The sequence below is a fragment of the Wasmannia auropunctata genome, unplaced genomic scaffold (genome assembly GCF_000956235.1).
Source record: "Wasmannia auropunctata unplaced genomic scaffold, wasmannia.A_1.0 LD336050.1, whole genome shotgun sequence".
Lineage (NCBI taxonomy): Eukaryota > Metazoa > Arthropoda > Insecta > Hymenoptera > Formicidae > Wasmannia > Wasmannia auropunctata.
In genome coordinates, this window is record NW_012026840.1 from 781,632 (window position 1) to 798,860 (window position 17,229).

Below are 17,229 nucleotides of genomic sequence, written 5' to 3' on the forward strand. Positions count from 1 at the left end.
CTCTCGTTTGCTTTGCCCCGGCGCGGATACTCTCTTCCGTCGTGCAGATAATTTTTCCAAAAGGGACCGGTGAGACCAGTGTCTTTTCTGTCGACCGTCAAAAATATATATGTATGCGCGGGACTGAGACAACGGGATTAGTGCATGGTCCGTGGTGAATACCCGGGTAAGGATTTAATTTTCGGAGATTTTTCCCACGGAGAATACCCAGGGTACCCGGGGGTACCTCGTACGAATGCTTGGGCAAACACTCGACATGTCTACGCTCCTGTAGGAAAATGTTTGTCGTCGTCTCCTCTAGTCAACGAGCGCGTCCTTCGAGTGGGAAAAAGACGGGTGATGCCTATTTCGCTAATGCGACACGACTACCATCACGAGACTCCACGGTAAGCTTAAAAAATCGATACAACATAATCGAAAATCAAACCACATTTCGTTGAAGTTCCCTGCATTTCGTAAATGAACTCGCATTTGTATCTTTAAAATAATTGGCTTACCTTGAATCAGTAATCTTTTTAAAAATTTTTATTTTGTTTTACCTATATTCTGTTGTATTGCAATTGAAACTAAATCTCAAATGCTCACGCTATAGGCCTCTAAAATCAATCAATTCCATTGTAATATACACAGATGGTTAACTATTTATAAAATTAATGCGATAACCATTATGCTATCATCACCATACGCACGCGTATACACACGTAAAAGCTGAGTGATATTCAATTCAATCCAGCCGCGAATCAATGACGTAAGTCATGACTGTCAGTAATTACATCGCGATAATTAATTATACATCAAACGGTAGGATATCGTAAATTATATTGCCTGGCTTATGGCAGATAATTAAGTTCAATGTAAGTAAGTCAAGGTGACGTCTATCACCGTAGCGGGATATATAATTTCGTATGCAAATGTGTCACACAGATACGAGCGTTTTGTGACTAATTGTAAGTAACGCGCTCGCAAAAAAGAAGAGCGCCATGTCCAACGGTCGATGTAACGAGGACTCGTGGCTCTCGTTTTCTAGAAAACGCACGGTGTTGGTATAAAACGGCGCGGTTTCCTCGTCCCAAACAAACGAGAAATTCGCCTGTGACGGGAACGCGACCGTCCGTCCGCACGATCGCGATGAGGGAGAGTCCGAGGGAGGAGGGACACACACGGCGCGCGGGGTATCGGTTTTCGGGGTCGGTGCATTGCGCACTTAAAAATCTTCACAAATATATACCGTGGCCCCTGTACCCGGGGGCTGGCAGCGCGACGGCGGAACAAGTGAGGTCGCCACGTCAGTGGATACTCTTTGTTCGCGGGCAAACATTTGCCCGGGCTCTAAGAGTTCCCCGAGACACAGGGCGACACACGGGGAGGACAGAAAGGATCTGGCCTGTCAACCCCGGGAACCGGGGAGGGGGGGGGCTAGAAAATGCAAACCGCACGCACCTCCTCCTCCTCCTCTTCCACCGCCCGCCGCCGTGCCCGGGTCGCCATGTTGCGGCGCGGCGAGACGCGTCTCCCGATGTTGGCCCGGATAAAAATGTTGCAAATCATGGGCTACCTGTCCGTGGTTGCCGCCTCGCTCATCGCGCTGCCACTCGAACGTCTCTCCGGCGTAATGCGCGAGCAGACCCTTTCTTTGTCTCGAGTGTGTTATCCGCCTAATGTAACCTCCGGAGGTGAGAGAGGCCCCGATAGAGTTGCGAACGAACGAACGCGCGGACGCGCCGCGCCGCTTTTGCTTTTATATCCCACCTTTGTTGCGCGCAGCGGTAATAACGTTCCTGTTTGTTGCATAGCGCAGAATGAGGTTCCTGGCGATAATTGGTTTTTTTTCCATTGATTCGCGCGATTTACGAGAAAGCGCAACAAATTCCTTTCAAAAGTTCTCTTCAGACACCATTTTCTCTTAACACGACTATATTCTTTTATAAACCGCAAGAGGCGGGATATGCAAATAAGAAATCATTCTAAATCACTTCACAATTTCATCTTCATTTCGAGTTAGCCATTATTTTCTCAATTACGGTATCATTCAGCTGAACATAGATTTATATAATGTTAACAAATGTAGAATTCTTCAGTCAATCAAAATTTTACAACCCTATTTCACTTATGATGTTTACTCGCCTCACGATCCTAAATGGAATGCGCCAGAACGCATCGCGCTTTTCTCCAGAGAGACATACATATAAGCGAGGGGAGCAAAACGAGAGCGAGTGAGAGTGAGAGAGCTTGATAGTGAGAAAAGAATTGAGCATCGGGTTCCGAGTCGAGCAAGAGGGCCCGTATCGTTTTAACGTCTCTATTAGCGGCTATTAAAAATGAACTAGCGTCGAAAAAAAGAGGTTGTGAAACGAGGGTGAAACGGCGACGTGAGGAGTGGCGGGGAGGGAGGGACGGCACGAGGGGGGTACGCAGTAACCTTCCTTGAAATCGCGGGGCCTCTGTTCACATGCCGTCTCTTCCTCGTACCGGTATCCAGTTACCTTTTGTGGAAGACTTCGCATGGCTCAGATTCTCGAACGATATGTACTCCATTGTACGCACCGGGTATTTAGCATCGGCACGGGGTTGGTCCGAACCCTCGGGGTCCGAACGGGGCGGACGGCGGGGAGAGGGGGGTGGTCTCGTACCACGCACCGAAATCCACGGTGTCCCCTGACACCGGGGTAGATTCTGTTAAAATGATATCCCTCGTCAGAGAGAGAGAGAGAGAGAGTCCCGCGGAACTCTCAAGATAGAGATCCACTCGCGATATCGGACTTTTGTGAAATCGATCGCTTTTTTAATGCTCCATAAAAAAAAGAGAGAGAGAAGGAGAAAGGAAATCGTAGAAATTCGTTTCTGAAGAATTGCGTTGATTCGGCGGCGCGGTCGCGATTTCAACTCGAAAAATCGAGCGGGGCGAATGATATATGTCGACACAGCTATATAGCCGGTTCAGCTAATTATATCGTGTCAGCTTTTCAACTATGTTACGAACGACTCCAAAGTTCACTAATTAACGTTATGTACAGCGTAATCGATAATTTACACTGAATAACATCGTAAGAAACACGTAATTAGCTTATGGTATATTCATAAAGATCGTCACAAGTGCCATTTTGCATACTAATTCGCGATCTTCTAAAAACACTCAATACGCAACCCAAGTGGGTGTCCCCCAGGGTTAAACTTGCGTCACGTATATATGAGCGCGACGATTGAAACGACGGGAATCGCAACGAGGACGGCGGCATCGGCGACGGCGACGGCGACGCAATTTCTCAGCATAATTCCGAATAATTCGAATAAAGCCGGACACTTGTCTCGCCGAGGCCCGGGACAAAAGCCCCGGCGCGCACCTTTCACCGCGTGTTTCTCGATCGGGGATCAATGGAGGCTACCAACGCCGGCTACGCACGACCATCTTGCGCGTAATTACAGTAGCTTCCGTCACGGTTTGAGCCCTGGTCATCGTCCCCGTGCATAATACTTTATAATATACGGCGGGATTCCAAAAGTGACTCGTCATGCGGCATAAATACTTTAACGGCGGCGGTGCACCGTCCCCCTCTCCCCTTCCCCCCATATCACCCTCCCTCCCTCCCTCCCCCTCTCTCGTCCGCCGCCGCTGCACCTGATACTTTCCCCCGGCGCGCTGATGAATTTCTTTTTTAATCACCGCCGCGTCTCGCGCCGAAAGTACAACGTCACCTGTTGGCCTTTGCCATCGCGCGGCTCTTTCGGCGCTGCGATTCGCCACGCGAATTCACGCGCTCGCGCGCGCGCGTGCACGAGCAACGCGTAAATGCATAACGAAGTGCGTACGAAATCGTTTTTAGTGCACGCGGAAGAAGAGCGAAACGGCGGAGACGTGAAGAGACGAGTTAAATTCGCGTCTTTATTCGGACAAGTGTTTAAACGAATATTTGCCTCGTAATGAGTCTAACAGTTACATTTTTTGAGAATAAAAAAAATGTATCAGAGAAACGTATCAAACATTTAAACATTATATCTTCTTTCAGTTTTATATCTGGTGCGTGTAAAGAGATATTTTCGTTGTTTTCGTCTATTAGAATTGTCTTAAACATTTTGCGCATTGTTCCGTAAACGAGATTATTAACGCTATAAGACAATGCGCAAAAAGTCTAGTTTACCGGTCGGAGATGGTAATTATAACGGCGCACGCTTCATTAATCTTTTTCCGAACATCGACGGGCGGAAAATTTAATGTTGGTCGCCGAGAGAAGAGATGAGAGACCGGCATAATTCGATCGTAAATTATTCTACAACTGGCTCCCCGATGGATCCGCGCTTAATCCCTTATTAGCGCCGACGGAAATATTTAAAAGATATTACGAAGATGTGTAAATTCATAAGTAATAGCTCTGTAGAACAAGAATTACGAGCATGCTGATTTAATGGATTGAAGGCACACAGGTGATCGGATTAAGCGACGCGATTGAATACAATATTTAATCGCTTCAGCTATTATAATTGAAGAGTGAGAATCAAATATCCCCCCAGCTAAATGTCAAGGATAATATTCCGAGTTGCTACGGAAAAATATCTCGAATTTATCTGCAGGAGTATCGTCCTTTTCATTTAGCGCCTCAAGCTGTTTGAAATTCAATATTTTAATTTACGCAGTTTTCTTCTTTTTACAACTCAGAATATGTACGCCATAACAATTTACGAATTATTTTAATTTCGCGTGAGAGTCCATTGACGTGAACAAGTCGTTGCATCGATACGGACAACGTTGCTGTCGCTTTATACATCAGGTATCGAAACGATTCGATTTCGCCGCCTATCGAAGCGCAATTAGCACGGACCGCGACGGCAGCACGGTATACGACGAAATTTAAACCGCAGTGCTTTTAATGCTCCTTTTATGCACGCCGAAAAATTGACACCCGAGTCCCCGAGTGCTTTAATGCCACGACATTAAGACGATCTCAATGGGGACGATCGCCGTGGTATACCACGTGGGACGGGACGGAAGGCCCCGGCGCATAATAAGTCGTGCCGCCGCCTCTCGTGCGGGTATCTCGTGAAAGGGCGAAGATAAAGGCCAGCGGTCCAGGAGCATAATTAAAACGCGTCGGATGTCTCGCGTATGGGGGCGAGCGACGAGGGGAAAGGCGACGGCGTGGGCGAAAGAATGAGGGACGGAAAAAAAAATGAGCAAAACTTGCAAAAGTGTGAAAATTTTACTCGTGTCACCGCGTCGACGGGAAGCAGTAAATGAACAAGTGAATTCAAGTTTTCGAAAAAAAAAAATAATAATAATAATTTTTTTTATTAGATTCTATTTTCTATTCCTGCACTGAACTGCACCATAACTTTCTTTCCCGCTTTTGCCAAATATCTATATATATATATATATATATATGAGCAGAACAGATATATCAGATAACAAACGAGAGATAAGCGAACAGAGAATTGAAAGCACAAGTAATAAAACGGAACTCGATTGCCCGCTTGTGATAGCGGATCTTGAATCACGTGTTAATAGCCGCTCTTGTCTTTTGTACCATGACCGTGCTCGCGCAAAATCAAAATCGAACGGCGCGTGTATTCACGGCCGGTTATTTCATTATTCACGAGTATAATTCAGCCACGATCAAGTCCCGATTGCGTTGGCAAGAACATGACGCTATTTCATCTGATTAACACATCGCGTACTTTTTAGCTCTTCAGTCGCGGTACCCGCTACGTACGATCGGAGATTATTTCAACACCACCGTCGGAAGGATTCGCCTCTGCGCCGACGTGTCATATTAATCTATCTGAGTACGCCATTAGGCGCGATGAAAAGGGAGCTTACATATGAATATTCACGTAAAATGCAAGACGTATTTTCGTGGTGTTAATTAAATAACCTTAGGCGAAAGCGTATTTCGAGCGTGATAAGGCTCGTAAAAAAAAACGTCATTAATTTCTTTTTTTTTCAACCCCTGCCTAGATCTCTTCTCTTGCAGAACGGTAATTGCAGAATTTATTTTAAAAGTTACACACAAGCACCGGTTTTAATCAAAATATTATACTAAAACACTTAACTTTTCGTACAATAACAGGAATACCGCGATAATCTCATTATCTCTCTCGGTGGAATTAAAAATTGTAGATATTGCGAATGAGATCGATCTGCATCGCGAACGCGTTTCTTCTCGGGGACGAATGATTCGTCTCGAGGTTACCGCTCGTCGCATTTTTTCCCTGATCGCGAGAGAGAGAGAGAGAGAGAGAGAGAGAGAGAGAGAGAGAGAGAGAGGACGAACAATCCGACGTTTCCGCCTCTCGAGGAGGCGTTACCGTGGTAACAGTACGGGTCCGACTCGAGACTCGATTAGCAAAGAAAATACGAGAGGATCTCGGAAGCCCCCGCGCGCTACAGGATCGATCTGCGGCCGAGAGGCTTTTAAGACGACCGCGACGCCTCATTGTCTTTAGCAGAATGGCGAACGACTCTCGCGCTCGCTCTTCATCCTTGTATTTCCAAGCGGGGATGGTTTTCCTCCTCCCCCACCTCCGCCCCCCCCCCAGCTTGCAATCGCGAGTCAATAGGCGATAAACACGATCGTCCGCTTCCAAAATAACGGGCTTTCTCGACGACGTTTATCGGGTCCGACCTCCGTTTTCCGCCACTTCCGGCGCGTTTGCGTTTCCATCGCGGAATTCCGCGATCGATCGGATGATCCGCGGTTCGCCCGATTCCCAAGACCATATACATATAATAATCGCGCGTGATCTCGCTCGAGACTCTTAACGAATTAATTCCAATCCGATCGCGGGATATCGCGACAATCTTTAATTGCCGCTCGGAAGAGCGCTCACGTTTTTTTCTTTTTTTTTTTTAAGGCGTAAGATCGGCTTAATACCTTTACCTTTACCAACGATATACACCGAACACACCTCGGCTACCCTAACGCACGGTCATTCGTCATTTCGCGCGCGTGTGAAGTTTACCGTGTTTTCCCATATCTATACGTGATCTGCCGAGTAATGAGGTGGATCCCCTCCTTTATGCGAGAGCCCCCGTCGTCGGGAGATCGTCGTTACTCTCCCGTGAATCCTCGGCCGCCTCCACCTGGGAAGGATGAGCGCGCTCATTAATTACGACCGCGCTCTCCGCCGCGGCGATGACTGGAAACAAAGTGTTTTCAGTACCGCGCGTATCCACCACGTTCACAACCTGTGTGTGCCACCTAAAGCGGGAACGAATTAAAATTCCCATCGCGACCACACGCGCCTTCTCCCTCGCTGAAAAGCTAACCGATTTAGACTTTATACAACCAACGATCCTTTTCTCTTTCCATTCCTTCTTTTTTTTTATCCAACTACCTTCTTACGCGATACCAGATGGCGACAATTAAATACGGCAGTTGCAGCATAAATAGTATATATCGCGACTTTTGGAATTTTTAGCAGTATCCATTATTAATTGTAATTTCTCGCTGCGCTTCCTTTTCCTTCGTATATCTCTTCCTCGTCTATTGTCTTGTTTAATTTATATAATATAAATTAAATAATATGTACATACATATAGTGTGCAACGCACTGTTAAATATCGGTTGATAACCGCGAATTACGCGTTATTTGCAGCAGAATGCAGCAACAGTCGGGCCAAGGAAACGGAAACGCGCGGCGTACTCTGAGCCCGGGGCCTGGCGGCAGCAGCAGCGAGGAGTCCGACATTTCCCTCGGAGGAACGTCACCGCCATCGCCAAGTTCCTCACCGCCACCGAACCACCAGCCGTCCCCGGTGCCCCTTGGACCTCTCGGCCCTTTGCCACCACCCTCTTTGAATTTCCGCTTCGATCCTACGCAGACGCACTTTCGATTCGGTCACACGACGGCTTTCAAGTTTCCACCGACGAGCTTCCGATTCGGACCGCACAGTCCGCAACCTAATCATCCGAACATGCCGGGTGGTGGAATTTTCAGGTTCGCGGAGTCGAGCCCTTTCCAGGCTGTAGGACCCAGGGGTGATCCGGCGACGAGGTAAGTTTCTTAAGCAGACGATTTCTTTTCATAACAGTTTCTTTTCGAGATATTTCGTTGTTTACTCTACGCAATTTTCATCAATCTATCCCGAATAATAAGAATTTTTTTGTAAATCGATCGTAAATTACACGTGCGAATTGATATTATTAACATATATATTACTGCAATCACAAGATGTCGCATAATAGACCGCGATTCCGCTGGCTGTATTTTCTCCAGAGAAAATGCAGTTCTTTCTTTACTCTATTACAGGCTGCCGGATTCGCTGGGTCTGCCACCGCCGAGACTCCATCCGCACGAAGGCCTGCTACACCATCCCCACCCCCAGCACCAGCTGTCCGAGGGAATATCTAGGATATCCGAGACGTCGCGATTATCCGATGGCGGGTTATCCCGTCTCTCGGACAGCTTATCGGAGGCCCACAGCCCGCCGCTGATGGCGGCAAACCTGTCGGTCACCGGCCCGCTGAGGGTGGCCGTGCCTAGCCCACACACCCCCTCGTCCCGAGGCAGCCCGCCCCCCCGTCAACCAACACCCCAGAGTCAGTCCCAAGGTCAGGGGCTGATAAGGGTCGCAACGCCACCGCCGGCAAATCCGAGACCGCAGATCCACAGGCCCTTCTCGCCCGCGTGATACGACAAGGACGACGAATTGCGTAACGCCGTCGGCACAGATAACAGTTTAATGTCGAAAAAGGGCTACAGGTGCGGTGACGTCGCGAACGAGCGCTTCAAGGTGTTATGAAGGCGGGGGGTTTTCAGAAGAATCTTCATGGATCGGGAAAAGAATTGATTGTGTCTAGGAAATTACGAGTGTGCAGCGTCGCAGATCCGATGCGACATTCTAAACGGAAAGTTTCACAATTTCGCCAGGGCCGAGATGAGCATCAATGAAGCTACAGTACCACCGACGGAGATTATTCAAAGATAGATGCAAGATGTGATCACGAGTATTTAGCAAGACGGCTTTCTTCCACGACGACAGTTAGCATTACCGAAAAAAAAAACAGATCCAAGGAGCTAAACGATGTACACAAAGATGAATCAACGGTACCAGTACAGTAGGTACATTGCCGAGAGATTCTACTCGGAGATATGAGAAGTTATATATGAATCTTAGGAAGAATTCATTTGGTGATGTGTGATAGGACGCTCTTATAAGATGCGGGAATAGACGCTTCGAAAAGTGAGTGCGAATCCGCTAAATAAGTGCAATCTTTCGGATTTTGAAAAGAAAAAAATAAACGAACGGTCAGGGCGTGTACATAACTTCCGTTGGACGTTCCCGACTCGTCCGTTCATCGAAATCCAAGAAACCAGATGCAGTGAGTCTTATAGTTTGTAAATAGTGCCGCTTTCTAGTTGATACTCTATCATGAATAGTCTCCGAGAGGATGGTTAATCAAGCAGCGAATTGTACAGGATTTTCATGAGAAAAGTAAACGCTTTCGAAAATATATTTCAATTATGTTTTCATTATATTAAACGTTTCGATTATGCAAAAGTATCTGACAAAAAAAATATTTGTTTCGAAGAGATGAATCATATGATTAAAAACTTCAGTATTTCGTTCTCGTGATTTCGAAATCGTTAAAGAAAATTTTTTTTTTAACTCTTTGATTTCTTTTTTATTTATCATAAAAGTATTAATTTCTTGTATGAAAATCCTGCATTTTGACGACGTCTCGAAGTAGCAGCCTGCAAGGCGACAAAATGAGAATGCGAGAGAACTCGAAGTTGGACTCGCTACGGCAGTGGTTTCATTGTCAGATTCGATGGCGCAAAAAGGCATACGAATTCCCAATACCTAGCCGCAGATGGAGATCATTGCGTTACAATATTTGAGAAATCCAAAAATGTCGTAGTCGCAACGAAATATTCTCTAGTACCCACGAGCAGTTCTTTTTCTTCGTTTTTATCTTCCTTTTTTTGTTTAAAGTTAACGAAAACGCACGACAATTGTGCTAGATTATATTACTGAGGTCACCAATAAGAGCTCTAATCTATTTCTTATACTTTTTTCTTAAAATATATCCCGTGTTAATAAACTTACACCGCTGTCACATATTTTCATAAAAACTCTAGATTTTTTCAAAGCAAAAATGTCAAAGATAATATAACATGCTCCTTTCTTCTACTAAAATATAATTTTCAATTTTTTATTTATGAACTTGGTTTATAAAAGCAATACATTCCGTCATCACTTTTTCTTGCATTTCATTCCAAAATTATTTGGGTCCTCTCATAAATCTCAAATTCTTGTGACTCATTCTTTTTTTTTTTATTCATTCTTTATAAGAGACCACTATATATGAGTCTATAGTCTGTTCACGATTTTTATTTTGTAAATTTATAATATTATTTTGGGACTTCAGTTACATTCGTAGCATAATTGTTTATATGTCGATTATCCATGTTATTAGTACGACTGTACATGTGTACTATACCAGTGTAATCCCTCATATGTGGAGAGTGAGAAAAGCTTCATACTCTAGAGAAAAACTATAAGAACAGCTCGGGTCTGAACGAGAGAGAGAGAAAGAGAGAGAGAGAGAGAGAAACATGACTTGTTCTATAAAAAGAAAAAGAGTGCGATACCCGAATGAGCCAATTTACGCTCCTTCCCCGCCAATTCCCTTCCCGTTAGGTTAAGTAGAAACTAGCGACACATTGTATATTTCATTAATCGCCTGGCTCTTTGGGGAAGGCCTGCGTCACTCTGGGAATAAAAAGAGCGTAGAAGAGAATTTCGAGGCCGGGTATGGCCAAAATCGATCTTATTAAGCGCGAGACGATAGGAGAAACCTCACGCTTTCGCCCTCCTCTTGTAGATAGACTTGATTAGCGAAATTCTTGTATAATCCGTCTTATAAATATGAACATATTACAGCAGTACGTACGCTATACATACAATATACATATATATATACATAATTATGGTAAAGACTTACGTAATTTACCTAAAGACTATCGATACGGAAATTATACATATATAAATATATGAAGAAGAAATGAAGCATTATTATTATTAATATTATTAATATTATTATTATTATTATTATTATTTGCGCCTGTACATACGTTCGCGCGAAAATATATTAACAGATTATTATGACATTACAACGGACCATCATGAGTATTTTGTCCGCATCCTCGCATCCATTATACATCCTATTCGGTCCTGACTGTTAAACGGAGTGGCAAATTTCGCGCATAATCCACGAAACGTGTTAAACGCATCGACGCATTAAAATGGCTTAATATTTATTCGTCGCGCGGATTCGACAACGCACGGACACACGATCCCGCGATAACGAAATCGCTATCGCAAGTGGATATAGTGCACCCGGCTATACGTTTTTCTCGCACCGTTGCACAATATATAACGTTGAAAAATGCATGCGTCCCGAAATGGGTAATTATTATTTTATTTGTATGAAACTTCTCATTAGCAATTTCTCATTACGCTCGCGTGTCGCTCCACGATTAAAACGATACCGGCGCGAGAGGGAGCACGTTATTGCTGAAATCGCCCCGTCCTTCCCACAGGTTCGCACAACGCTTCGGCTTCCACGCCAGGCCGTCGAAAAGTTGCGGAGTCATCGGCCGTTAACAATCTTAGAGTCGTGTCCAGACGATCTTTTATTTTATTTTATTTTATTTTTCTCTTTTCGTCGAAGGTCAAAAGCGAGTCGGTAGGCTCGAGTCCGGGCACGAAACGCGTGTTAGAGCGCGATGAGGGAGGAACGGATTATCGACGGTGAGAGACAGAGAGACAGCTAATGGACAGATAAAAGCAGCGAGAGACACAACACAGGTAGAGACGGGGAGAAGCGAGGAGGAGAGGCGAGGATGGTGCGAGAGACGAGAGCTATACGGAAAAGAAAGGAGAGAGGCAGACAGACGGAGTAGTTGCGCGATAACGCGGTGTGGGCGGGTGTCGTTGACAAAATGAACCAATCGGCTGGCCGGGTCGCCTTGTAACCGATCCCGCGGGTTAACCAGGAACCAGAGGGAACATCGACCAAGACTCTCCCGAAAAGCCGATATGCTCAGGGCGCACGCCTAAGTTCTCTCTCAACGTCGACTCCACCCTGCCTGTGATGCCTCCACATGCGACCACTTCCTCTCTCTCTCTCTCTTTTCCCCTCCTGCCACCGTCTCTCGTATCTTCCTCCTCTTCTATCGCACGTCCGCCCCGTCTCTCCCCTTCGCCGGTGCTCGGCAGCTGGGTAGATTTCCAGACACGAAGATGGAGTCGTCGGGGAATGAAGCAATACGCGGACTTTTACGTAGCGCTCTCAGGCTTGTCGCGGCGGCTTTCAGCCGGTGACTTTTAAAAGAAATCAGGGAAACCTGCGTCGTGTTGTTTCTATGATACGCTAACTCCTTTTTCACTCCTCCAAAGATAGCATAAAAAAATTGTTAAGTGACTACTCAAATCAGTCAAGATTTTATATTTTGGCAAATGAATTGCGTGCGAATTAGAGAACAAAATTTAACTCAGTCTTTCAAAATACAGATTTACACGCAAGTCTTTTTTATATATAAAAAATATGAGTAATTAACGGAATTTTTGCTAGCATGTTTAGGTAACGTTGACTGCTTGAAAACATAAAAGTTTGAAATTAATTAAAGAATTCAACGCAACGTAAAGTTGATCAGTAATCAAACTTATTTTTCGTGTGTGTCTAGAGAAGGAAAAAGACAGGAAAAAAAAGCATTGAATGAAGTCGTAGGGTTTTGACCTATTCATGGAAAAACGTTGGTTTACTTGACCAGACGATCACATCGACAATAACTCGACAAGAGGGCGGGGGGAGGGAGACTGAAAAACGCTACCCCGGAACAACTGTCTGTTTTGTCCGCAACGTACACGCGCCTGCGGGAATTTTGTACGACGGAATAAAGGGATGGGTGTCGCGATTATCGATAGGCTTCGGTGGCATGCACTGTTTTGAAGGTATATCCAATATGGCGTGAAAAGGTCCGCTCTGTCTCCCTCTACCCTCTACTCCGCTATCGTTTATCTCCGTCGTGCACTCGATGGCACGGTCGCCGTCTTGCCGGTCGTGTTTTGACAGTTGCTGCTCTGACACCTCTGGCGCATTCATTAGGAAGTGGTTCTCATGGTCAACGTTAAGGTAGCATCAAAACTCTCGAAATGAGAACACGGGTTGATGCAAACAGTCGCGAAATACTTTTGATTGCTCTCTATTCTTTCTTTCTTTTAATGTTTTATAATAAATAATAGTATAATATATCGCGCTTAGGGGAATAAAATTTATTTGTAATTAATTCTTCATAGATTTGCAGAAAGTGCACAACTAAAATTATGTACAAAAATTAATATTAATTTCCAGCACATTCATTATTGATACCGTTAAATTATAAAAATCGTAAACATTATATTCGAGTTATCTTATGTTAAACACTCATGTATAAATGATAAATACTCGTAAGCGAAAAAGAATATAACCTAATAATTTAGAAATTTAGAAATATTGACACGTGACGCCTCCTGAGGGTTAAGTTGAGAGTCGCTGAATGGGCTCCAGCTGTCCGGATTTAGATGTTTAGGATAATGCGGCGTGGTCGAGGCCTTACAACGAAATAATGTAGTCCACTCTGAATGGTAGAGACGCGGAATGAGAACGGTGACGAGGGGTAAGAGGGTGACGAACGGAGAACGAACGAACGAGCGAGCGAGAGGCAACAGCATATTCCTGCGGCGAGGGGAGCGGAACGGAGGGAAGAGCCAAGGGAGCGAAAGAGAGTAGCGACTGAGTAACCATTTCTCTAGTGGTTATTTGTAGACAGATTCGACACCCCGACAATACCGCGGATATCATAATGGGGCCCGGCGCAGGGGTCCTATACCGTAGCGGGAGGGCCCCGTGCAAGATTACGCCCATCAGGTATTTGTTATAAGGTCTTAGGTCGACCCGCGGAGAGGTGTGAAAGTGACGGTAAATCTTCGTTCGATCTTTTTAAAATCGGCGTACGCCATTGTTGCGGTACAGAAGTTTCCAAAGCTTCTCTCACCGCGCCCCTGCTCTCGATCTCTTCTTCCGGCCACGGCGATCGCGGCGGATCACGGGCTCTTAGCTGCTTAAGGATCCAGAGGTGGACCCTTGGAAAAGCATGAAACGGGCACGAGAGAAAAAAAAAGATAGGCATGTGTGTGAATCATCACGTCGCGGAATAATGGCGCAACGATGACGCGGAATGGCGCACGCTCGCGCGCGCCGATGAATCGCGCTCTGATTTGTGTACTCTCGCCTCGGCCAGTGCGCCGAAAAATCAACAAATATTTGTAACATCGATCGTCATCCGGTAAGGGTTTTATTTGATTAAGGGGATCTGTTTTCAGCATTTTTTACGAGCGGTTCGGCTCAATAGTAGTTAGCGACAAGCTAGTATTTTCATCTATGATATCGTGTGATTTCGTAATCGATCGATCTTCTCGTCGTGAAAAAAAATTTCAATATGAATATTTTTGCAATTGTTACATTTTACTAATTAATTATTACATTTGCAGTTCAAATAGAATATTTCGAAACAATTATTGAATACTTTAAACAGCGTATCCTAAAATTATTTTTAATTTATTATGTGTTATTAAAATTTTTTAATTTATAAAAATCAGGACAAATGACAGATCGATATTTGATTACTCGAAAGTTGTTGCAATCACGCAATATTTTTTTATTAGAATTTTCGATCCTAATTAATTTTCCGTGCTATTAAAATCTGGATTATAAAAATATTGTACGAGTATAAGATATATTCTATGTATTATAAATTTGGCTAATTGTTATAGAAGACATAAATTTAAAATTGACGAAAAAATACAAGCACGTTTCCAACGTTCGCACATACGAGTCCGTTTAAAATGTCATTCGCATCTCGCCGTAACCCATAATGAAATACCCCTCTGCAGACTTTTAGTTTGAAAATCGACGTCTCAGTTTTCACGTGGGGTCCTGATCCAGGTTCACACGGGGGTTAATGAGAGGTTAGATATAAGTTGCTATTCTGTGCCATAATGCGACACCAGCGTCCGTTTAATTTAAGTATATCCCGTGCATGGGACTTCAATGGGGGTGTGTCACGCGCCACCCTTGCCTACCTCCATAACGGGGCGGCAGTAACTTCATGGGAAAAACAAAATATTAGAGAAACTGAGAGCCGTAGCATTTGTAAAGCAATGCGATTACTTATGTACTGATTTAATAACAATAATGTCAAGAATCGCATAATTCAACTATAATTAAACGTGTCGTCAATTATGGTAAGTAAATGTACATTTAAACGCAATCAATTCTATTCACATGAAACAACAAATAAGATAAGATTTTGTAAATTTTTCTTTCTGCAGTCTTTTTCTTTCATTCTACGACTGATTTTTAGATAAATGAATATATTTCACGGAATTACGTAGCCTCTTCGTATAAAAATATAGATAGGAATATCTGAGAATTAGAACAATTATTTCCCGAGGTTTTATCATCGCGAAACATTTTGGACGGGATTTGCAGAGGTTCTCGAAGACTCGGGGACAAAGGCAAGTCTCCACGGACGAAGCCTTCCCTGAATCGCGAGAATTCGAGGCAGGGTATACATGGATATGTCAGGCGTCAGTGCCCTTACGAGGTACTAAGCCGCTTAGCACTATGGGGTTTATGTTGTGCCCGGCGGGGTATCTACCAACTCCATAGAACTTATATAGGGGCCCACACCTCGCTTACCGCGCATTATCTTATCCCCCCATCCATACCCATGCTTCCATCATGACGTTCGCCAGGATCCGGCGAAATGTCACGAGTCTGCGACGATCCTGACACCCACGGGTTGCGACGAAATTGCATTTCGCGCGATGCAATTTGGTTAATCGTCCTACGATTTGGTCAACGATCAAAATGGGGGACAACGGTCAATTATTCGCAAAGCAAATTAAATGATCGTCAGAATGTGTGCCACGGAGAGATAAATATATGAAAACATACCGAATTGTGCTTGAAATTATACAGATTTTAGCGTAAAAATGTGTATAACATCGAATCGTGTCTAAAGCTTTTAAGGTATATAAATACGTTTGTAAATTATTACGACAATCTTTTCCAATTATATTTTTTTCGATTAATATAGGATATAATAAGTAACATTATTTTTAATTCAATAATATATTATTTATAAATAATATATAAATTATAATATAATTTTATAAAGCTAAGAAAATCAAGATTTTGATAATCGCGAGATATATCACACTACAGATTCAGTTTATCGACGTGATACAACTTATTTCTTAAGCAGACTTTCGCCAATGCAAATGAATAAAAATCGTTTAAGCTTATTGTCATTGTTATTGCAATTTGTACACAAAACAGCTCCTCTCGCGTCGCGCCCCATCTAGAAGGCCGCTCTTAACGACGCGGATAGAAAACACCGCGAGGAACTTCCTGACGAGGGTATTACGCAAAACTGTATCGGCTTTTCCGTGTTTTGATTTCGCCCGGGGGCCGCAGGAGGACGACGGGGAAAGAGGAGGGTTACGCCCGATGGAACGGGAACGCCGGGAACGAGAAGGACAGATACTTAGCCAAGGACTAACAGCAGGCCGCGGATTAAAGGGGGCGAAATGTTATTATTGCAAGGGGTACGTCTGCGCCCTCCCTCCCCCCTTCCTCCGTGAGTACTAAGTAGCCCGGTTAAGTATGTTGTTTAAGCCAACACTGTAAGTAACCATCCCCGGGAGAAATTGCCGTGACGGCATTGCGACAAAGTCCAAACTCCGCCACGCCGATGGAAAATACTTTGCGCGGAGTGCCACCTCGGCCAGATGGCTCTCGTAATGCCAGGCGTTTTCAGCGAGGCCGCGATGGAAAATCGAAGCACCCCGCAACATCATGATACGAGCGACGGCAAGAAGTCGCCCGAAGTGTCGCGAAACTTCGGAAGAAGCTCGTGTCGTGAAAACGAGTTACAACGAGCCCCTTGTATATCATCAAACAATGGCCTCAGATATTAATAATGGACATTCAGGTATTAATAATGGACAAAAATAGAAAATCGATAGAAATCAAAATTGTAAAATAATAAATTTTAAATAAAAATAAAATAAAAAAATTCGTTGTTATATATTATCCAAATGTGAGCTAAAATGAATTTTGTAATATAGTTGCATTAACTCAGTTTTGTGTTTTAAAATCTGCACTGCAAAGTAGAACGTTCCAT

The 17,229-nt window shown here is 44.2% G+C and overlaps 1 protein-coding gene and 1 long non-coding RNA gene across 3 annotated transcripts in view; one reads left to right on the top strand and one right to left on the bottom strand.

The window, feature by feature from the left end:
* LOC105451525 (homeobox protein SIX3) overlaps positions 1–11,114 on the top strand; it is a 49,689-nt gene extending 38,575 nt beyond the window's left edge. Inside the window, exons 2-3 of one of the 2 annotated variants that reach the window (XM_011692025.1) lie at positions 7,588–7,986; positions 8,242–11,114. In XM_011692025.1, coding sequence (XP_011690327.1) covers positions 7,588–7,986; positions 8,242–8,623 — 781 coding nt within the window. In that variant the 3' untranslated portion in view covers positions 8,624–11,114. The remainder of the gene's footprint in view (positions 1–7,587; positions 7,987–8,241) is intronic. The other variant, XM_011692026.1, reaches the window with a different exon arrangement.
* The window catches only part of LOC105451526, a 99,949-nt gene that overhangs the window by 43,556 nt on the left and 39,164 nt on the right, over positions 1–17,229 (bottom strand). The window lies entirely within an intron of this gene.